The sequence below is a fragment of the Triturus cristatus genome, chromosome 1_2 (genome assembly GCF_964204655.1).
Source record: "Triturus cristatus chromosome 1_2, aTriCri1.1, whole genome shotgun sequence".
In the NCBI taxonomy this organism is placed as follows: Eukaryota; Metazoa; Chordata; class Amphibia; order Caudata; family Salamandridae; genus Triturus; species Triturus cristatus.
In genome coordinates, this window is record NC_140580.1 from 704080362 (window position 1) to 704104231 (window position 23870).

The following is a 23870-nucleotide window of genomic DNA, read 5'->3' on the forward strand; positions in this document are numbered from 1 at the left end:
GCATAAGCGCACGGCGGTCCTTAAATATGCTCAGCGCGTTGGGGCCGACGTCCTCCTCCTTCAGGAGACCCATCTCCTTGGGGAAAAATGTCCTTTCTTGGCGCGCTATGGCTACGACCGGGTGTGGCACTCGGGGTTCTCCCGTGGTTCCCGCGGGGTGGCGGTTCTGCTGCGTCGTTCCTTCCCCTTCGTCCTTCAGAGGGTGGCCCGTGCGCCCCTGGGAATCGGGATTGCCATTTGTGGTACGCTGGAGGGTCGCCCGGTCAGCTTCCTTTCACTCTATGTGCCCCCCTCGGGACTGTCGCAGGCTTTATCCCACGTCGCCTCGTTGTTAGAAGTTCTCCCCGTGGGCACTGTCGTGCTTGGGGGCGATTTTAATGCGGTCTTGGCCCCACAGCTGGATTCGTCGGGACCGATTTCGGACTCCCGTGCCGCGCGAGCGAGACAGCTGACGGGCTGGGCGGAGGCCCAGGGCCTCTGCGACGCCTGGAGGCTTTGGCATCCTCACGACCGTCAATACACCCACACCTCAGCCGCTCACCACTCTCACGCTCGTATTGATATGGTTTTTGTCCCCCCCACCGAGTGCGGAAGTGTCCAGGATGTCCGCATCCTTCCCAGGGGCATCTCGGACCACTCGCCAGTCCTCCTGGGTCTGGGCCCCCCGCCTCACGCGGCCAGGCCGGTGTGGAGGTTCAACGCCTGGTTCCTCCAGGACAAGACAGTGCGCGAGACGGTCGGCACTGAGCTCGCTCATTACTATGGTGCCAATGAGGGCTCTGTCTCGTCTGCAGGCACCCTCTGGGAGGCTTGCAAGGCAACCATCAGGGGGGCGGCCAAGGCACAGGTGGTGCGGCACCGCCAGACACAGCTGCAGCAGCTCACTGCATGCGAGGCCCGGGCGTTGCGGCTGGAGCAGTCGCTCTCCGAGCATGACGACCCGGCGGTGGACCGACAGTTGCGGCTCCTTCGTCAGGAGATTTGTCAGCGGTCCCTAGAGGCGGCCAAGCTTCTTTGGCAGTCCTCGGTAGCGAGGGTCTACGGCTGGGGTGACAAGAACGGCGCACTATTGCACCGCCTGGCCACTTACCCCAGGGCGTCGCGCATCATTCCGGCGATTGCCGACTCTTCGGGGGTGCTCCAGTCCTCCTCCGTGGCTATGGCGGAGGCATTTGCCCAGTTCTACTCCCAGCTCTACCGAGCGCGTGCGCCGGACCTTTCTCTGGACGCCCTGCTCGCGTCCGGGAGCGCCTGCCTGGCCCGGCTTCGGCCGGACGAAATGGAGAGCCTGGAGGCGCCCATCTCCGCCGAGGAGATCGGGGAGGCAATCGGGCGTACATCAACGGGGAAGACACCGGGACCGGACGGTTTTCCCCAGGAATTCTTTGCGGCTTACAAGGACACCCTGGTCCCGCGGCTGAGAGCCCACTATGCGGAGGCGCTTGAGAGGGGTTTCTTCCCCCTGGAATCCGACCTGGCCACGATTGTGGTTTTGCCCAAATCCACGCCGCCGCCCGCTGATAGAGCGGCCTATCGCCCAATTTCGCTCATCAATACTGACGTGAAACTCTATGCGGCGGTTCTGGCCCAACGACTTAAGCCCATGTTGTCGACCTTGGTCCACCCGGATCAATGTGGCTTCATGCCCGCTCGGGGCACGCGCCACTGTCTGCGCCGTCTCCATGTGGCCTTGGCCCATCGCCATCGACTGACCCCGTACCTCGCCCTCCTCCTCGTTGACTTCGAGAAGGCTTTCGATTCGGTGGGGTGGGCCTACCTCTTCGATGTCCTGTCCCGTATGGGCTTTGGCCCCCGGTTCCTGGGGATGGTGCGAGTCCTCTATGCCCGGCCCCGTGCCAGAGTGCTGGTCAATGGTGCGTTGTCAAGGCCCTTCCGGATTGGCCGGGGGACGAGGCAGGGTTGCCCATTGTCGCCCCTTCTCTTCGCCCTGGCGATGGAGCCTCTGGCCGCCTTGATTAGATCCGATCCCCTCCTTCGGGGGTGGGAATGGCCCGGCTTGGAAGCCGACAAAATCGCCCTCTATGCGGATGATGTCCTCCTCTACCTGGGGGACCCAGCGAGCTCCGGACCGCGCGCACTATCCATCCTGAGCCGCTTCGGCCGGGCGTCGGGTCTCTCCCTCAACCCACGGAAGTCGGTCCTGGTACCGTTGCACCCCTCCAGGGAATGCTTTGACTGGCAGGAGACCATCCCTCTGCGTCGCTTAACATTTCAGTACCTGGGCATTTGGGTCTCCCTCCTCCCGGAGCTAAGCTGGGCGCTCAACGTCTCCCCCCTGGTCAAGAGAGCCAAGGTCGATCTGGCGCGGTGGCAGCAGCTGCCCCTCAACCCGCTGGGAAGGGTCGCCCTCTACAAAATGATGATCCTTCCCCGGTTTCTGTATGTCTTGCAAAACACTCCCCTCTCCTTTCCGCGCCCGTGGTTCCGCGAGCTCGACGGGATGGCGACGAGATTTCTCTGGGGCGATGGGAGGCGGCGGCTGGCTCTGTCGACGTGCCGTATTCCCACCTTTGACGGGGGCCTGGGCATGTCTGATCTTTACCTCTACTACATGGCCACCCGCCTGCTGGTCATTCACGACTGGTATGGAGGGGGTTGGTCCGACCCGGCCTACAGGGTGGAACTTCACGGCTTGGGCTTCTCCGACATCCAAGACCGCCTGTACGGCGCCCCCATCCCTGCTTCTTGCCCGGACATCACCAGGGCTGTGTTCCTGTCCTGGAGAGCGGCGCTCCGCCTCACCCGATGGACGGGACGGTTGACCCGGGTCACTCCCCTGTGGCACGGGACGTGGTTGCGGGAGGTCACAACGCTGGAAGGCTTCAAATCATGGGATCTTATCGGCATATCCCAGCTGGGGGACGTCTGGCGGGGAGGGCGGATGTGTTCCTTTTCGGAGCTGCAAGCGCGTTTTTCCCTTCACTCCTCCCAATTTTACCGCTACCTCCAGCTGCGCCACGCCATACGCACCTACACGCCACTGGACGTCCGGCTGCCGGATCACAGCCCTCCGGAGGCTCCGGTTCTGCTGGGCAACCTGGGGAGGGGGGGCATCTCCAGGATCTACCGCTCCCTCATTAACTGCACCCCTACATCCCTTGCGGGTCTTAAGGAGCGCTGGGAGGGATGGGTGGGTCCCCTGGACGAGGCCGACTGGCGGGACGCCCTTATGGCCCCCCGGTTGGTGACGGCTTCCGCTAAGCTGCGACTCATCCAAATCTATTATCTCCACGCGGCGTACCTCACACCAGCTCGCCTTCACCGTGCGGGCCTCTCCGGGGACGCGGCCTGCCCCCGATGTGGTTCCGACCCGGCAGACTTCCTGCATATGGTGTGGTCCTGCCCGGCCCTGGAGGGGTTCTGGAGGGGCATTGAGACCGAACTTACGGAGGTCCTGGGGTGGGAGGTGCCCCATGATCCAAGACACTCGCTGCTGGGCATCACGGATGGCTTAGATGGCTCGCGCTCAGAGCAACTGTTTCTCATGACGGCCTTGATGGTGGCCAAGCGCGACATTGCTGCGGCATGGAAGCAGCCGCTGCCGCCAAGTGTGGCCAAATGGGGCGCTGGGGTGGACTGGTGCGCGGCGCAGGAACGTACTCTCTATCAGGCACGAGGATGCCCCAAGAAATACCGAAAGGTTTGGGGGAAATGGCTAGGCAACATACCTTAACGGGGTGGTGTGGGGGCTGGGGGGAGGATTCTGGGGGCGGGGGGGGGCGGGGGGTGCTTCCTAATGCTTTGCTGTGTGATACCGATTCGGAATACCAGACTGTTTTTGTTATTGTGCTGTTTAAAACAATAAAACTTGTTTATCAAAAAAAAAAGGCTTGAAACTACTTGTGCTAGCCAAGTACCGTCCACAGATTATGAGGAATTGGCATCTCAAAAGGTCCTAAAATTTCTCTGCCCTCCCCCACTTCCAAAAGAACGTTGTCATTTTCTTTGACCAAACCCCACCTTCACAGAACTATCCCTAAAATTCTACTTATCTCTACGGTGTGCGTCAAATAAGTGAGGTAGACCATTTGTTTTCATATGTGAAAGTTCTGTAACATTCTGATCACCCCATCCATATCATTTTCCAAGAGTCTGGGTAACCGCCCCACATACACCACTGCTAAATCACTGGCCGTGCCTACTGGTATAAGAAGATGAAGGAGAATACAGGTCACAAAGATTCAAGAAATATAGCCCTTAAAGAAAAAAACGCATAAGCTGTGCATATATAAATCCAAAATAAAAGGTGAGATCCTCCATCAGTGTCAATTTTAAGAGGTCAACAAAGCATTATTACGCTGCCTTTATTTTGTTTTACAGGTTGATCCTTATATTGTCCATTTGGAGCCTGATTTCCAGAACCTCACATTTTTGAATAGCTGCTGTGTCTACACTTACAGAGCAGTGACAGAGGTACTCAGCATTTAATGAGAGTCTCCATATAACAACTGCTCATTCACATCAATCCTAGTATGTATAATCTACATTAATGCTCTAAGACTAGCATTTCCTTTACCAATTTTAATGTCAATTTTAAATGCCATCAACATGTCTTATCAAAATCCTTCTTAAAGTCAGAAAGAGCAAGTTAGATCATCCATAGTGTGAGAGGAACACGGTTTTTGCCATGTTGTCACATGTCAGGATAGTCTTCCTCTGCAAGAACCCCATCTGATATGGTGCAACAGCTTTCTGCTGAGAAAGCAGTACAGACTGCCTAGGCTATTTTTCTTCCCTCCTTACGAGAGGGCCTGGTAGTCCCCACTCCAAGCGAGGCAGGGCAGAGTACAGCTGTCCACCAAAAACCACACAGCAGAGGATCTTCGCCAGAGATGCCAGCAGCCAGATTCATGAAATACCCAAATAACTACCAAACCAAAGAGGAAATACACTTTATCTCAATGTCCTAAATTAAATCACAGTTAGCAGTATTTACCAGTCAATGACGCTGCAGATCATCTCCTAATCCAGCTGGTCCCAGTATTACAAATAAAACACACCAGGTAAACCTGCCTCCGCAGGCTACGGGAAACATTTAAATGGAGATCCAGATGCCGGTATTCTTCAGCAGTTTAGAATCTGATCACATAATAATGGTCAGTGGTGGCAACTAATGTTCTGATGACTGCTGTATGCACTCTGTTGCACAAGTTACAGGCAACAATACCATGGCTCCAGAGTGTTCAATTCCTGCTCACTGGGTTTAAAATGCAGGCACATGTTCAAGCAAAGCTGGCGGGGACTTGCTATAGTATCTTCGCCTGATGGTGTGAAATGGAGAGGCCAGGTTCTAGATTGCATTCCCCGAAGTCCACAAGGCTCGCAGTGAGTTAAAGGGTAGAAGGGGGCAGGAGGAGGCTCTCACCTTTATGAGCCTTCCACTGTACACAATGGATACATTATAAAGCTTATTCCAGGGTTCAGGGCAATACAAAGGCTTCCATATTAGATTGCAACGATGCGCTTGTATATCCAACCTCCGACCTTACCAATTCCCCCCATCTCCTCCTTTGAACTGTATGCCCTCAGGCACTTTTCTCTGCAAATCCACTCAGTCCATGCGACCACGCATATTCAGCTTTCCTCAAGAGATCTAATTAGGCAAAGGTGCAGGACCAACTTAAGGGGCTCCCAATAATGACCTCATGTACTGGAATTATGAAGCCATAATATAAATATGTTGCTTTCACCCTAAAACATTTGCATGCACTGAGATGAAGCAGAGATATCAGCTCATTAATCTTTTGCCTTAATCAGTGGTACAAATAAAGGAATTGTTAGAAAAGGAGGTCCTCCTAGAATTCAACACTCTCTCTGGCCATTCCAAATAATTGAGTGCATGGCACCAAATCATATGGTTTCAAAACAAAAAGGAGATTGGCAGTTCGCTTCTACTAGAGAGTGGTATCCTCCTCCATCTTACTGTCTCAGGAGCCCACTTCAACTTTTGGAGTTTTTAATGGTCTGGGTGATGCATATGATCTACCTGTCCTGAAGATACTAACCAGGAGGGTAATCCCCCAAAATACGTTTTGAAGGCAAACATGAATGAACTGAAACACATAGGCTACAGATATTGTTAACACATGTTTGTAGTCTAATACAGCTATATTACATCAAACGCACCATTCAATCTGCCTATACTAGGATCCCTCTGCCTATACTAGGATAATTGTCAATCAGTGCCTTAATAGAAACACAAGGTTTGATCCAAAATGGCTATGGCTAAAAAGAAGAGCAATACCTGACGAGCTTGGTAACATTCCCTGAGCAGATGGTCCCTCTGGATGATTGCTTCTGTTCTCTCTTTCCTGGCAACATCTCTTTCTTCCTTCACTGTCTCTATGTTTCTGCAAGCTTGATCAAGCTCCTTTTGTGCCTCTGTCTTGTCCTTCATTTCATGACAGTACTTCCCCAGTAACTCACTCCTCTCACAGACTGCACGATCACGTTCCACCAGAGCGGAGTTAAGCTCCTGAAACAAGACCCAGAGATGTCAAAGGTTAGGAAAAGAAGCAAGATTTCATCCTTCACCAGTTGTATGTATGCTTATTTCGTTCTTCTGGTTCCGTGCAAAGACTTCAGGAAAAAAAAAACGATTCAACAGAACACACAAACTGGGTGCACCCATGCAATGCCTTATTACCAGGAAGAAACTAACACCATGCACTGGACAAAGGAACATGCATCCATGCTTACATGTAAAATCGGATCATACCAAATCTTTAATAACCCAACGTGCATGGGCCAGCACCAAAGCCAGTTTCACTTTTACAGAAAATAGAACAAAAACTACATTGAGAGAAAATTTAAGAAGAAAGCATAAAGAATGAAAAATAAAGCTCCATACTGATATTCATATTGCCATCAAGCGTATATATCCCTTGTGTATCAGCGGTCGATAACAGATGGAGCCTAATCATTATTAAGACACATTTGAATAATTAAGTTAGAGTAAAGCTTTTCACTATGACAAGGTGTGATACAAGACAACCTGGAGGGCTTTTTGCTCAATTACACAAACCATGCAGTTTTTGCGTTCGACTGTTTAGTGACTCTGTTCTGGGAGGAGCTTCCCAGTGGAGGTTCCACATTAGGCCTTTTACTTGCATGAGTTGGTATACTCTTTTATAAGGCTGGACATTTTTCAGGCGATTGCTTAAATACCTTCTATGACTCTTGCATGTCCCTGGTGCACTTCTCCTTTTAATTTTCCCCATATTGGGGCCAACCCAACATTAGAAATCAGTGCCTTTACCTAGATGATAGTCCATGAATTTCAAGTGACCTGCTTCCAAAGAGTCCCCTCTCATCCCACTCTCCCAAATCTCTTAGGAAGTCCTTTTCTTCATACTTAAACATGAACAAGTACTTTGTGCTGTCTCGTTATCTCTCTCTCTTTTTCTGACAACAACTCCCATACTGTTCTCTCAGGTATGTGCTCTAGTTCAAATAGGCACATGAAATACACAATTTGGCGACAGCCCTAGAAACATCCCTGTTAATCTCTGATATTTACCTCAAAGAGTAATTGGGGCTGGCCATTACTTACATATATCCTTCAGTGTTTTTGGCATTACCAATACAAAGAAAAAAATCAACAAATAACTGTCAGGAGGACGGTTGAATTTGATCATTAGCAATGTCAAGCATGCCTCTATTCAGAAATAAAATGTCTATCTTCCTTTAACAATGGATATCATTCTTTAACACATTCCAGACCTCAATAGTTGCTCTCCATTTAGTATGGACGTTCATCTATCCTAAAATACTATGGCATCTTCCTACGTGTTATACAGAGCTCTCAATTCTTGGTTGGATTGGTGTACCACCCTCACCTCAGCTGCCTTCCCAACAGCTTTAAATTTCTATTACTTAAACAGCCTTGAACAACTATTTTCTTGTGTTATGCAAACAGCCAACCTCACTTCAGATCACTGTTTTTCTTACTGCTGTCCTTTACCTAGGATCTGTATCAACATACACATTGCATTATATCACCTCTTTTGAGTTTGCCTTCTCATTTTTATTTTGAAACAAATAATTTATAAGCCAGCCTATTTATATCCAGAAATCTAGGCAAAGTAGAGACTTTACTTTCTTTAACAAACTTTACAAATCTGCACCACTTACAACATTTTATGAAGTCATCCTACGATATGAAGAATTCCAAAATTTAAAGGAGACTACGTTAAACTTTTTAAAGTCACAGACGAAGACCACGAAGTATTACTGGCGTTTCTGCCAAACTTAATGGAGGAATTTCAAAAGGGAAAGCAATACCACACCCAATAAATACCACACTGAGTAGTTTTCATAAATTACCAGGTGTAGCATTATCTCTCAAAATATTGTACAATTTGTAATAAGACTCACTGCTGCCCTGAAAGTTCAGGTTTCCAATAAGAAGCATAGGTGGAAGAAAATTTACATCAGCAATGTATGCCCATTATAAAGGGAATTCCCATAATTTCAAATAAGCCCTTCCAGCAAAAAAAGAATTTTCCCTTTTTCAAATCTCTATAATGTATATCTCTGGCCAAGCATGTACATTTATAAATGTAGAACTTTCTGTCCCTCCTTGATGAGGTAGACCTGCATGAACATTGATCCTTCTGATTTATCAACATTCTTCTTTGGTCTTCTCTAAGTAGTGTTTGAAAAAAGTGTTAACATTCAAATTCAAGAATTCCATCAATACAAGTATTTCTTTGTACCATCATCAGAGAAGGTTCGGACCACAGACAGGCCAAACTGGTCCTTTTTAGCAGGGTCAGTTGATTTATGAATGAGTAAAGAAGGGAGAGTTGCCAGAGTCCTGATACATTTTTTGGCTACAACTGACACAATTGAGTGCCAATTTGGTTTCAGCGGCTGAAGGGTTGTGGAATCTCGGGACTGGCCCTAGAGTTCTGCCTTTCTGATTGTCATAAGGTGGTTCCTATGCTGCAGACGGCAGCTAAACCAAAACTTATAACATGAGTGCCCGTGTGCTTCTCACTAGATATCTCATAATGTGTAAATGCGTTTCATACCCACATTCATTCAAACCCTTGGCTTTGATTTCTATGCTTCGGGCACCAATCAGTAAAGAATGACTGACTGAGCAAATCTGCACTCTGCTCTGAGGCTCAGGTGTTGGATATGCTATCCCATGCCTAGTCTGGCTCATCTTTCGACCCCTGCCCTCCCAGAATAGCAGCTACTCCAACTACCAACCGATTTTGTTGTTACCTTTACTTGCTAAATCTCTGGAAAGATTTATCAATAAACAACTCACTGCCTTTCTTGAGGAAAATTACATCCTGGATTCTTTGCAATCCGGTTTTAAAGAGATCCACAGTACAAAGTGAGCTCTGTTGGCCGTGGTTATTAACATCAGGCTCGCGCTAGACACAGGTGCCCCATTTATGCTGGAGCTGCTGGATCTGTCTGCAGCGTTTGATACGGTCTCCCAACCCATCTTAATCCGCAGGCTTCACAGTGAGGCACTACACTGGCTCTACGACTGTCCTACAAATCGAAAGCAACAAGTTTGTTGGACTCCTCCAAGTCATGTCTGATGCAACTGAACAAGGGAGAGCCCTAGGGCTTGTGCCTGAGCCCAACCATCTTTGATATCTACGTAGCGCCACTTGCCCACAACGTGAGAGCCTGCGGTGTGGAGAGCATGTTGTATGCTGACAACACCCAACAAGTCCCTGCTTGGATGCCTAGCAACTATCTCTAATTAAACAGCAACAAGACAGAGATTATGCTTTTTGAAAAAGCATCTGAGTTTTGGTCTACTGACGCCCGAACTTGGCCTTGCCCCATCACCAAAGCAGGCAGTGAAAAATCTTGTAGTGAAGTTAGATCAAACGCTTTACATGAAAGACCAAGTTAACGCCACCTGCGGCACCTGCTTTGCCACCATGAAGCTTCTTCAAAAGGCCCTACCATGGCTTCCTAACAGTGCTAGGAAAACTCTTGTCCAGGCACTCATCACCAGCTGCCTGGACTATGGGAAAGCTCTGCTGACATTAGTAAACAACACTCTGCTGTTCAAGTAGCATGTGGTCCAGAACACTGTCGCAAGGCTAATCTGCAATTTCCCTTCTCGCTCACCCTCCTCACCTATTCTTCGAAAGCTTAATTGGCTGCCAATTAGAAAACGGGTCATCTTTAAACTTTGTTGTTCGACACATAAGGCACTTCACAAATCCTGCCATGCCTACTTGTCTATCCGATTAAACCTCATCTACCCTCCAGATGACGTAGATCTTCAAATAAGTCACTTCTGGCTATCCCTCGCATACAGATCTCAAAACAGGGGGGTAGATTGTTTTCCTACACTTTCCCTCTATCACTGGAGCAAATTCCCCCTTAGCCTCCGCTCATATCATCCCATACTGTACAATGACAGGTCAAGGTCACACCATGCTATACAGTGACAGGCCATACCATTCCATACAATAGTCAACCCATACTATACTAACTGATAATAGACCATATCATACCATACAATGAAAGGTCCATGCCATACAATATAATAACAGGACACAGCATATCTTACTATACAATGACAGACCATGCCATACCACACTATACGACAGGCCATATTGTACCATACCATGCCATACTAAACTATACAACAAGAGGCCACACCATAGTATACATGCCAAATCATGCAATACCATACTGTACAATGACAGGTCATGCCATACTATAAAATGACAGGCCATGCCATACTTTATGACAGGCCCTATCATACAATACCAAACTGTACAATGGCAGGCCATACTGTATCATAATATAAAATGACAGGCCGTACCACACCATACGGCTGTCCGTATCATACTTCACATAAAAGGTTTTCCCATACTATACTTTAGGTCATACCATACAATACAAAAGATATCGATCATATTATATAATATCATGATGGTGTCAGGCTCAGGCTGCGAGCGCCCTGGACAATGTCAGGCTCAAACTGCTACTGTTCTCCTTTTTGCCCTGAGGAACATTGATCTGTCCCTCGTATGCTGTTGAGCCAGAAGATTTAAATTTCAACTCTATTTTTTATACGAGACAGAATGGTCAGTGCAAGATGGTACTGTATGTGGCATTAATGTACACACTCTGGAAAAGTCTACATGTAAAGCGCTGCCGCGCCTGCTCTCATATGTGCAGCACTGCATGTTATATGTTGTATGTATCCCCTGAAAGAACCCCTTTCCGATGACTGATCGCGCTATGGGCGCCTGCAGAAGTACTTTCGCAGCTCACTTGTCTGTTTCCATTCTAGATGTTGCCTTGCCCAAGTCCCGCAAGGCCACATAACTAACAGCCGCCATTTTGGATGTGGTCAAAGGTGCGGCAGTGTATAAAAGCAGACACCTCTCTGTACCGAACGCTCATGAATAGCGCATACACTGTCAGCAGTTACAGATCCTGACTTCAGAATCACAGTAGGATGACTTTAGACCTACTGTTCTCCCAAACCTGCTTATAACGGATTATAGTATGGTGAGAGCTATTCCTCTTAGGGAAGCTTTACTACACTTTGTCTTTTGTTGTGGAAGCCGTAACACATACGTAGGTAGTGTTCCTGTTTAAAGTGTTAATAGAACTCTGGGATTAAAACTCGCAAATACTTTTACAGAACTCTGTGATTAGAGTCTTGCATACACATGTACAGAACTTGGTGAGCGAATTCACGCATACGCATGTATAGAACACAGGGATTAGGGTATACCATACGTATTTACAGAACTCCGTGAGTAGAGTCTTGGATTTGCGCTTCTCAGAACTCTGTGATTAGAGTCTATATCCTGAAGACTTCAAAGCAAGACATCGAGTATATATTAAGCGCATGGACAAAATGAAAGAAAAGTACAGGGATATGTGTGTTTTGAATGAATACATAAAGAGAGCATTTAAGGTGCTTCATAAGGAACACTGGCAAATATTTCTCAGCCATGACAAATGTGGGATAGACTTTGGACAATTCTTGTCTAAATACATAAGACTTTTGGCACACATCCTTATAAATTACCACAAATGCCTTGTTGTAGGAAGCTGGATTTCTGTTGCAGTAACCCCCCCCTCCCACTTTTTGCCAGACTACTGATGCATTTTGACTTGATGTGCCCTGGCCCCTGCCAATCAGGCTCCCAGGGCCTGTGTTTTCACAAAAAATATACCTTGTACCCCCAATTGACACCTCTCTGGCCACATGTCAGACCCTTGTAAAAGGTACTATGGGTACCAAGGGCAGTGTGGCCAGGGAAGGCCTCTAAGGGCTGCAGCACTTATTGTGCCACCCTTAGAGGCCATGTACCTTTACACACACACACTGCCATTGCAGGCTGCGTGTTTTGATGCAGAGCAAAGTGAAGAGTCGATATGGCACACATCTCTGTGTGCCATGCCTATAACCCACTGCCATGGCATAGGCCAGCCACCCCTCTAGCTGGGTGCACTATACAAGTGGTGAGGGTACAGGTGCATGAACCCTGTGCCCCTACAGTGTCTAGACAGATTCTTAGACATTGTAAGTGCATTAATGCCATTAAGAGTATAGGGTGCTGGGAGTTTGTCATTACGACACCATAATGGCTTTACTGAAAACTGGGAAGTTTGGTATCAAACTTCTCAGTACATTAAACCCACACTGATGCCAGTGTGGGATTAAATGAATAATGCACTCAGAGGGCATCTTAGAGATGCTCCCTGAAAAACCACCAGCCTCTGGTGGGTTCCCTGACTGGTACACACCAGCCTGCCACCACACGACATGCTTCTAGACCCCTGGGCTGGGAGCCTTCGCTCCCTGAGCCCAAAAACAAAGCCTTTCCTGGGAAGAGGTGGTCACACCTCCCCCAGGCCAAGATGAGCCATCTGGGGCAGGGGAGCTTCAAATGCCTTGCAGCCTTTGTAATGCGACCCCCAGCCTCTCCTGCTATCGGAAGCAGGCCCCCTTCCTGTCTTCCCTCCTTTTCGCTGGGAAGACAGGCAGGAAAAGTTAGCCAGCCCAGAGGGTGTGCCCACCTCTGCCAACCCTAACCCCTCAGAAGGGGGAGGCGAGGTAAAGTCCACTCTTCGGTGCCCGTCACCTTGCAGATGGCAGGCATTCCCCAATCGAGATTGTGCTCACTCCCCACATGGGGTGAGCACACCAAGGGTGTAGTCACCCTAAGGTCAGTAGCCCATTGGCTACTGACCCCAAGACCCCTAAAACGCCCCTCTAAATACAGTATTTAGGGGACAGCCCTGAACCAAGAAGGAAGATTCCCATAACCTAAGAAGAAGGACAAAAGAAGATGCCCATCAGAGGAGATTGCAGAGAAGAACTGACTTTGCCCCAGCCCTACCGGCGCGTCTGCAGTTTTCAGAGATCCTGCGCCAAAAGTCACCTTGTCCTGCAGCCAGCGACCTCCAGAACCCTGGGAGGACTGACTGCCTACAACAAAGACCGAATCTATTGTGAACAGCAGCACTGTTCAAAAGAAACTCCAGAGAAAGACTGAGCCTGCAAACCCGATGCCTGGAACTAGCAGTGCACCCGTCACCTACGGCCAGAGTTCGAGTGGCCCACCGGTCCCAGCAATGTGCCCCAGTGCTCCAGAGTCCGAGTCCACCATGGGGTGACCCCTCCAGGACTCCCCGACGTCACCTGCAGTGTCTGCGCAGAGACTCCCCCAACAGCAAGTGGCCCGGTAAGATAAAATCTGACCTCAAAAGACACCCCTGCATCCTGCTGCCCTGGAGAAGAGAACCCGAGGTTCACCTACGTCCGAGCCCTCCAACTTACCTGCCCAGCTGTTGGTTCCTCCGGTAAGTCTTCCTGGAACGATCCTGCAGTCAAAATCCAAAACCGGCAACTCTTATTGAAAACAGGGCAGGCGATACCAAAACTGCATCCTGCACCCAGCCGCCTCTGCGCAGCTGCGGGTGCACCTTGTGTGTTAACTGGGATCCCCCTTTTACCAGAGTCTAACTCCTGGAGCTTTGCTCCCACAACCCTGTGGCCTGCTCGTGAGCAGCCTCCAACCGGAGGCCCCAAATCCCCCTTTGGATAACATTGGGCTCAGCACTCTACACCTGGCCGCCCTAGTGCCGCTGAGGGTGTTTGAGAGTGCATCCTCGACCCTGGGGAAACCCTTATTCTAACCCAAGGAAGCTCAACCTCAAAGACCGAGTACTTGCCTGGTAGTCAATAACTGCATTCCTCTCCATAGGAATACATTGACTATTTGTCTCTGAAAAATGTTCTGTGGGGAAATGATTTATATGGAAACCTGAAAAACTACAATTGTGCAAAACTGATTTTACTTACCTTTTCTCTAGGAAATGTCCCAGTGCCATATCTAGGCATTTCACACAGAGTAGAAAAAGTAACTTAAAAAGAAATCTGAAAAGTAACTAAAAAGTAATCTGAACAGTAATTTCGATATTTTGACTTACCTGTATTTCAAACAACTGCTTTATAAACTTGCATTCAATTTGGAACCACTGCATAATATTTTGCAAAGCATTTTCACTTACCTGTGCCAGGCTTGGCTTGGTTCTAGAAATAAAATGACTTAATATTTTTATACAAACAAAATTGGTCTGAGTTCCGTCTTTGAGTTTGTACAATCATTTGCTGACTCAGTGTGTACAACAAATGCTTAACACTACCCTCTGATAAAGCCTTACTGCTCGCCCACTACCACAAATAGAGAGTAAGGTGCTATCTACTTTTACCTCTGCCTACATTTTGGGTTCCACTGGACTCTGTGGACACTATACCTCATTTTGGTACAGTGTATATAGAGCCAGCTTCCTACACTAAGCTCAGATTTTAAATCCCAGTCAGCAGCTAATACATTACAATCATCGGCCCCACACTTAATCTAAACGCCCAAGTGCTTCTAGATAACCTAGAAAAGACAAATACAGATGTTATCTTAATGGAAGATTCAGGAGCAACAGACAATTTTATAGACACTGAGCATTGTCTTAAAATAAAGATACCCATCGAACAAAACAAAAAAAGACAAAGAGTCAGAGCAGTAGATGGACATTGCTCACCTTGGGTCTCATCACACATCAAACTTGTTTGTTAACCCTGAAGTGTGTTCTACGCACTATCCCACATCAAGAACATATCAGGTTTGATGTGATAGCTGCACCCCAATTCCGAATTATTTATGAATGCCATGGCTTACCATTCACAATCCTAGCATAGATTGAGCAAAAAGAACCATAGTCTTTTGACTCAAAGTGGTGTTTTCAAACATGCCTTTCCTACGGCCCTTCCTGTGAAAAGACACCTTATGCTAGCCATTTAATAGGTTCTGTAAGAGACAAACACTTTAAACAGCCACATACCAAGATCATTGCCACTGCAGCAGAACAAGACATCCAGCTTCCTGTGGAATACGAAAATTCTCATAGATGTCTTTAATGCTACCAGCGAAGAAACACTCCCACCACACCTCAATTATGATTGCCAAAATTATCTCGTCCCTGGATCCAGAATTCCATCCAGTAGAATGTTTCCCCTTCAGAATCAGTAGTTGTGCGAATACTCAGACAAATATTTGCAGAACGGTTTCATTCAACCATCAAAGACCCCAGCTGCCACGCATCTTTTATACGTGCAAAATGCAAATGGCGAGTTAAGGACTTGCATCAATTATAGGGCACTGAATAACATCACGATAAAAAGCAAATACCCACAACCACTCATCCATGTCCTCATTGACCAGGTGAGGTCAGCTAAAATCTACACAAAGCTCGATTTCCATGGTGCGTTCCATCTGGTGCGTGTCAGACCTGGTGATGAGTGGAAAACTGCATTTAGAACAAGGTATGGGCTATCTGAATACTGTGTCATGCCCTTTGGCCTTTGTAAAACCCCTACAGCGTTCCACATCTTTGTTAATGATGTCCTGTAAGAGTATCTGGATAGATTTGTGATTGTGTATATAGATTTTATACTGATCTATTCATCGTCCCCATGTGGAGCATGTCCAAACTATTCTAGCCACCTTGCATCAGCATGGTTTGTTTTGTATGCTCACTAAATGTGAGTTTCATGTTAAGCAGGTGGCGTTTTTAGGGTTCATTCTGACACCAAAAGGAATCAAAATGGCAGAAAGTTAAATTCAAGACTGGCCACAACCTAAAAATGTAAAAGAGATTCAGAGGTTTTTAGGATTTGCAATTCTTTATTTTAGATTCATACATAATGTTTCCTCAAAGTCTGCTCCCTTAACCAAATTACTGCGCAAAGGAGGTCTCGTTCTGGTGGACAGCAGAAACTGAAGCCACCTTTCAAAAACTGAAGGAAGTTTTCGTAACAGCCCCTGTCTCGCAACATCCAGACACCACACAGCCCTTCATTGTAGAAGATGCTTCAGGTAATGCAGTAGGTGCCACCTTATCCCAAAGTGATGTAGACACAGATCAGCTACACCCAGTAGCCTATCTTAAAAACAAATATATAAATTATCCCCGCAGAAGTAAATAATACGATTGTAGAAAAAGAACTACTATTTATTAGGGGCCCGATATCCTATTATATTGTTCACAGACCACTGCAACCTGCAATTTCATGCGTTGCGCAAGGTATTTAACTCCCCGACAGCTCCGCTGGACCTTGTTCTTTGCGTAGTCTGGTTTAATCACAACTTTCCATCCAGGAAGTGATAACAATAAAGCAGATGCTCTTTCAAGAAAAGATCCATCAAAACAAAAAAAAGGATCTAAAACCTGTAGCCATGATTTCTCCAAGTCATATTATTGGTGAAACCGGGACAGAAAGATTTTTAGCCAATATAGAAAGATCTATGTCCACAACCAGAATGAAACCGGAAAAGGTGCATGCGAGGTGGCTTACCATTTCAAGGACCAAGACTCCATGTAACCAAAACAACAATGCAACGACAAGTATTGCAAAGGTGTCACAGTGATCTTAAAGCAGGACATCCAGGTCAAACCAGCACCCTTGAGTTAATCCAAAGAAACGTCCGGTGGCCGAGCTGGAGAAAGGACACCCTGTGATATGTACTGGACTGCGACATATGCAGCAGAGCCAAAGCTGACTGACACAAACAGAGAGGTTTGCTAATTCCACTTGCTCCTCTTCGAGTGTGGGAAGATATATCATTAGACCTCATCACAGCCTTTCCAAAGGATCAGGGAAGGCATTCTATCTTGGTGATAGTAGGTTGATTATCAAAGTTGGCACATTTTGTAGCATACACGGGCATTCCAACTGCAGCTGTTATTGTAACCCTTCTCCTAACACATGTAGTTCGGCTTCATAGTCTTCCAAAGACTATAGTGTCCGATCAGGGTACAAAATTTACATCCAGATTCTGGAAAGCATGATGTGCTGCATTACAAGTACAAAGCTATCCAGCCACAAGCTTCCACCCCAAAACCAACAGACAAACCGAAAGGGTCAACCAAGACTTAAAACAATACTTGAGCTGTTACCTCTCAGTCTCGTCAGAATCATGGGTGTCCCTTCTCTGGGCAGAAGAATTTGCTACAATAATCTGCAACAGTCATCAACCCACATGTCACTATTCTTTGCTAACTATGGTTATCACCCTCATTGTTTACTGTTTCAGCTACAGCAAAGCGAGAAAGATTACCAACACTCTCCCAAACCTCACAGCAAATTTCAACTCTAGCAAACAAGCTGCAGAATTAAGTACAGAAAGCAGCTGAAAAACATATGCGCTTTGCAGACAGAAAAAAACAACTTGCTCCTTTCCATCTTGGGGACAAAGTGTGACGCTCAACCAAACATTTACGGTTCGAACAGCATAATCGAGATTTACTGGACCGTTTCCAGTCAAAGAAATCATCAATCCAGTCACTGTGAAACTAGTTTTGCCTCGCAATATGAAAATAAATGCAATGTTTCATTCATCACTGCTGAAACTTGTATCTGACAAAGCCCGATTTCATGCTCCACCTGTGATGGTGGGCAATGTGTTAGAATATGAGTTGTAAGTAATCAAGGGAATACAATGCCTCAAAAGTACATTGTGGTACCTAATCGCCTGGAAAGGCTATGGCCCTGAGGAGAATTTGTGGTAGCCACTGTCAGCAACACATGCTCCCCTTCTCTTGCGACGCTTTCATGCCAAACATCCTATGCCTCCAGCTTGCTCTCTGCCTGGTCCTGGAGGGGGGGATTCCGTCATGATGGCGTCTAGCTCAGGCTGTGAGTGTCCTGGACAATGTCAGGCTCAAACTGCCACTGTTCTCCTTTTTGCCCTGAGGAACATTGATCAGTCCCTTGTATACTGTTGGGCCACAAGACTTAACTCTATTGTTTATGTGAGACAGAATGGGCAGGGCAAGATGATACTGTATGCGCATTAATTTGCACACTCTGGAAATGCCTACTTGTAAAGTGCTGCAGCGCCTGCTCTCATACGTTCAACAATGCGCGTTACTTTATGTTTTGTACGTGTCCCCTAAAAGAACCCATTCCCGATGACTGGGCGCGCTATGAGCGACTGCAGAGGTATTATTCGCAGCTCACTTGGCTAATTTCATTCTAGATGTTGCCTTGCTCAAGTCACGCAAGACCACGTAACTAACGGCTGCCATCTTGGGAGTGGTCACAAAGTGTGGCAGTGTATAAAGCAGCCCCTCTCTGTACCAAGCGCTCATAATTAGCACATATCCTTCAAGGGGTCACAGATCCTGACTTCAGAATTGCGGCAGGATTACTTGGCACCCATTGTTCTCCCGAACCTGCTAATAATGTTATAGTGTGACGACGGCTACTCCGCGTAGGGAAGATTTACTGCTCTTTGACTTTTGCTATGGAAGCAGTAACGCATAGGAGTAGGTAGAGTTTGCATTTAAAGTGTTAATAGAACTTTGTGATTAGAAACTCGCTAATACTTTTACAGAACTTTGTGTGATTAGAGTCTCGCAAACAAATGTACAAAACTTGATGCGTGCAATCGAGCATAAGCATGTATAGAACTCCGGGATTAGTGTATAGCATACGTATTTACACAACTCCACGAGCAGAGTCTTACATTTACACATCTCAGAACTCTGTGATGAAAGTCTATATTACCCGAAGACGTCCGAATAAGACATTGAGTATATATTAAGAGCATGGATCAAACAAAAGAAAAGCACATGGAACACGTGTAGTTGATGAATACGTAAAGAGAGCATTCAAGATGCTTTATAAGGAAGATTGGCAAATATTTCTCAGGCAAGACAAGTGTGTGATGGACTCCGGACAATTCTTATCTAAATACAAAAGTCTTCTGACACAGCGACCTAATACATTACCACGAATGCCTGAGAGTTGTGACACCTTGTAAGTTACAAGTTTTAAATCCCATTCAGGTAAGGCCAGTGTCAACTCATGTGTCTTCTTTCTATTGAATTTGTGCAAGCGGTTATTGACCTCAACACATCATCCTTCCTTGCTGTTCCAGGTCTCCCTCCCCGCAGTACCCTTACCAAAACACTTCCCCCATCTGGCCATTCTGATCCTATGGTGTCAAAATATTCAGAGTCGGTGCAGCCAGAAGGTGGACATTGGAGGGTATTGCTGCTGAGAAACTCAGCTTTGACATATAATTATATCATAATTAATATGTATTATGATATAATAACAAGCCTTTTGTACAAACATTGTACAGCATGGCCCAAAAAACATTGACAAAGCCAACAGCTCTCTTTTAGACGAGACCTACTGGCTTTGCCAATCATTTTTAGCTGTGCTACTATCAGCTTTGGACAATCATCATCATCTGTCCACCACCAAGCCTTTCTACCTTATATCCTTATAGAATCTGAAAACTTTACTTTTTGCCAGTCAGTGCACACTTTCAAAACATAGCATTGAACATCAGGCAATCAATGGCACTTGTCCCATGTTTGTCCAAAACAAGCTCCAAAAAAACTCTCTAGCCCAAGCTTCTGGTTCTCAGATGCACATCTATATAGTATTCCTAGATGGAATCTCCATACTTAGTGGAAGGCCTTTGTAGGTCTTGCCTGAGACAGCACACGCACTGTTGCTTGCGAGACATTTTGTTTACACACAGGGGATGTAGGATACTGCCCACTGCTTACCTTTCATTGGTTTCACTGTCAGTCCTTAGTCCGTGTGAGTACCTAATCCTCGTCCAATCAATCTAAAAGGTAAGGATACACTTGGAATCAAACCAGTGAAGCATCCGCTCCTCCTCAGAGAGATATAGCAGAAAGAAAAGTGGATAGAGTTATGGATGATGACATCACTGATTTTGCCCCGCTTCTGGATGAAAAGGTGCAGCCTGCTGGGAGCTTCGAGTGAGGAGTAAGAGACATTTGTAGAAAGGCTGAACACCTTGACTGTCTAGCCCACATGGGAGCCAACAGAAGGAAGGTGAGGGATGCTTGATGTAGCTTCCTTGCCACATATGGAAGAAATGGTAGAGGAGGAAAAGCATTGGCAAATATCCCTGGCTAGCTCTTCCATAGTGGATTGCCCATGGACTGTGGGTGTGAAAACCTGAAGGTAAAGTTTTGGCATTTTGTATGTTCATGTCTGAAGAATAGGTCTATTTGCTGGAACACCCAGAGTTGGAAATACAGTAGTAGGACTTGTGGGTGGGGTTCCCACTCTTGGACTTGTTGATGCGTCCAGTTGAGCAGGTCCCCAAAGTCTTTGTCCACTTTAGGAAAGTACTCTTCAAGGAGATGAAAGTGAGGGTGATTGCCCAATGCAAAATATTTTGTGATTGTGCTGAAAGCTGTGGTGAGTAACTAGTGCCCGGTTTCTGTAGTTTGTACATGGCGGTCCCACTGTCTGTAATTAGGAGAACTACTTTGCCCTGAATGTTCTGAAATAGGCTTTGAGGGCTAGGTGAATGGCATACCTTTTAAGTAGCTGATGTGGAAGTTCTGTTGCTGAACGGAACGGTCATGTTGTGGAGATGCGCCTACAGCCAACGAGATATGCACCTCTGGTGAAGATCACTTGTAAAATAGGGCTTGCCCTGCAACAGACTGATACTGTTATACCACTGCGAAAAGCCACGAATGCTGGACACTATTGACTCTAGATCCTGTAAATGACCCTTTGCTTGAGACCTTTGTGCTAAGAGGCATTCCTGCAATGGATGCATGTCCAATTTGGCATGGGAAATGATGGCAACGCAGGAAACCATCATTCCTAAGGGGCGTATCACTGTTCTGATAGGAAGATGATGATTTGGCGGCTGAAAAAGCAGTAGGTGCTGGAAGGTTGGGAAATGACACTGAACTAATTCTAGAAAAGGCTTAATTTGTAAGGTCTGAAGGTAAAACTTGATGGCATTTATTGTAAATCCCAAGGTGCAATGTAGAGAGATAGCAGCTGGACTGTGTACTAGACACTGCTGTCTGCCCACATGCTTAACCAGCCAATCATCTAGATAGGGGAAGAAGACCCGCTTCTGAGGTGGGCAGCTTCAAAAACACCCATGAGACTGTGGAAACTCTGAAGGGCAGCACCTTGAATTGGTACTGTTGATTACATACAGTGAATTGAAAGCAGCAGCGTTGAGCGGAGTCAATGGGAATGTTGGCAACCTTCAGATCTAGAGCGGTCATAGTGATGCCTTGCTGTAGCAGTGGAAAAACAAACAACCTGTAGGGTTGTCATATAGAATCAGAGTGGATGCATTTGTGTAGGGGCATGAGGTCGTGGACTGATCACCGGGAGTGAGAGCTTTCTGTCCTGGAGTTGTAAGAGTGATGGCTCTCTAACCCCTTTGAGGAGAAACGCTTATACCTCTTGGAGAAAGGAAAGGTGTTCTGCACTCATGGTGTGTGCATGGGGTGGAATGTTTGGTGGGAGTGAGAGAAGGTCCAGGCAATACCATGTTGTATAATGTCTAGAACCAAACAGTCTGAAGTGATTTCCTCCCAACGCAGAAGGAAATGTTACAATCTTCCTAGAAAGATGTTCTGTCATCAGGAGGGTATGTGTGTTATGTCAGTGTTTTGAGGTGTAGCTTCTCTTGGTGGAAGTACCTCTGTCCCTGTTGGTTTTATTACCCAGACAGAATCCTGGCGTGTAAACCCTGCCTCCTTGTTGGTGGTAGGCCTGCTGCAGCCTTTGATGTGAGTGGGGCTATTCAGGAACAGCAGTCTTCGCTCTCCCATTATAATGCTGCCAGCGAAAGGAGCCCCTAACGGATAGCATCCGGAGGGCAGCCACAGATTTGATTTTTGCTGTGTCTTATTATTTTTCTACTATGTCATCTACCAGAGGGCCGAAGAAGTGTTCGCCGTCAAATGGCAGATTGATGGTGTTTTTGCACCTCTTTATTAAGCCCTGAGATGCTAGGCCATGAGAAATGACATAGAATATCGAAACTGTTTACTCCTCTAGCTGCCATATTATCCGCATCCAAGACACATCGTCTGGTGGCACTGTTCTCTGATACGATCTCCTCCCCTCTCTCTCTCTCTAAACTGTTCAGGAAGGTGCTGCAAAATGTCCTCCATTTTCTCCTACTGTGCTCTATCATTTTGTGGGAGGAAGCCAATAAAATTGGGAAACCTCTAGTTTGTGTCCACCCCCTACTTCCACTCTCTTGCCTGCAGCAGCTATCCTCTTACTCTCCTTGTCAGGCAATGGACACCACCTGTTGCCTGGGCAGCAGCGCATTCACATGTAGTATGCACTACCAGGGAGTTTGGTGGAACATGTCCCCCTAATATAAGGAGGGTTTGCGAGGGAAGGTTTCAACGCTTTCTCCACTCTGGGAGCAATCACTCTGGTTTCAAAAGCATCCTTGAAGGACTCCATGATAGACTTAATCATCCCCACCACTTTAATATAAGCAGGAACTGTATTGTGAAATTCCACATTGAAAGAATTTTAAAGAGTCGTCTTCCTCAAGTATGGTGTGTATGTCTACCTTATGGTATAATGCTACCTTTTGGATAACACCAAGGTAGGCTACTGTTGAGTCTAGGTGTGCATCTCCTAGAGACTCTATGGCATAATTTTCCCATGAGTCCCAAGTGGTATGAGGGTAGAAGCGTCTTTCAGAGTCCTATGAGAAATTATACGGGCTGGAGCTAGCAGTGCCTGAAGAGGGCAGTGGAGAGTCTGTAAGGAGCATGATGCTGGTGGAGGTGAAGCAAGAGTACTAGGTGGGGGAGGTGAGTGAATATAGGGAGGGCGGCTAGTGACTGCTTTCTTAAGCCTTTTAGACACTGAGGTAGATTCCAAGGAAACGTCTGGCACAGGCTCATCCTTGGAAGCCAGCCTCCTCTTCCTGGGCAAAGGTTCTGCAGTCTTTAACAGCGTCAAAGAAATGTTCCTCAAACAGAGGTGGATGAAATTACATTTCTGTCTCTCATACAGTTCCTTCTGAAACTCTTCCATAATTGGCCTCTGGGAGTCGTTGGAGCTGGTCACAGTGGGTGGCCTGGGCACCAATGCTATTTTTGGCGCCAAGCTAGGCACAGGAGCAAATCAAGCATCAGGGGTGGGCAGATGGAAAGTGGGTGGGGAGGGGTGGGGTGGGTGGGAAGTGTTGTTATTTGAGGCCCTTGGTTGAATCCCGTTTTGACTCCAATGCCTTGCCTCCTACCGGAGAGCAAAGGCCGCAAAGACCCTGTAGGTCATGGGCACTCGCAAACATTTGCCCATGGACCACAAAGTATGGTCTGTGGTGCGACCGAGGGCTGCATTGATGCCAGCAGGGTAGTGGTAGTGGGTCTGGGTTGGTCATTGATTATGTAAGGCAGTCTAAAAATAAGTCAAATAAACGGACAAGCATTTATTTGCAGGTTTATAAATGCTTGCTGGTTTATTTAACATTTTTTTCTGAATATTAGTG

At 46.9% G+C, this 23870-nt stretch overlaps 1 protein-coding gene across 4 annotated transcripts in view; it reads right to left on the bottom strand.

Annotated features, from left to right (window-relative positions):
* Positions 1–23870, bottom strand: part of DLG5 (discs large MAGUK scaffold protein 5) — a 1132805-nt gene that overhangs the window by 971431 nt on the left and 137504 nt on the right. For 2 of the 4 annotated variants that reach the window (XM_085608568.1, XM_085608567.1), the window contains exon 8: positions 6266–6496. The exons of the other annotated variants lie outside the window; for them this stretch is intronic. In XM_085608568.1, the coding sequence (XP_085464694.1) occupies positions 6266–6496 (231 nt within the window). The remainder of the gene's footprint in view (positions 1–6265; positions 6497–23870) is intronic. 4 annotated transcript variants of the gene reach the window in all.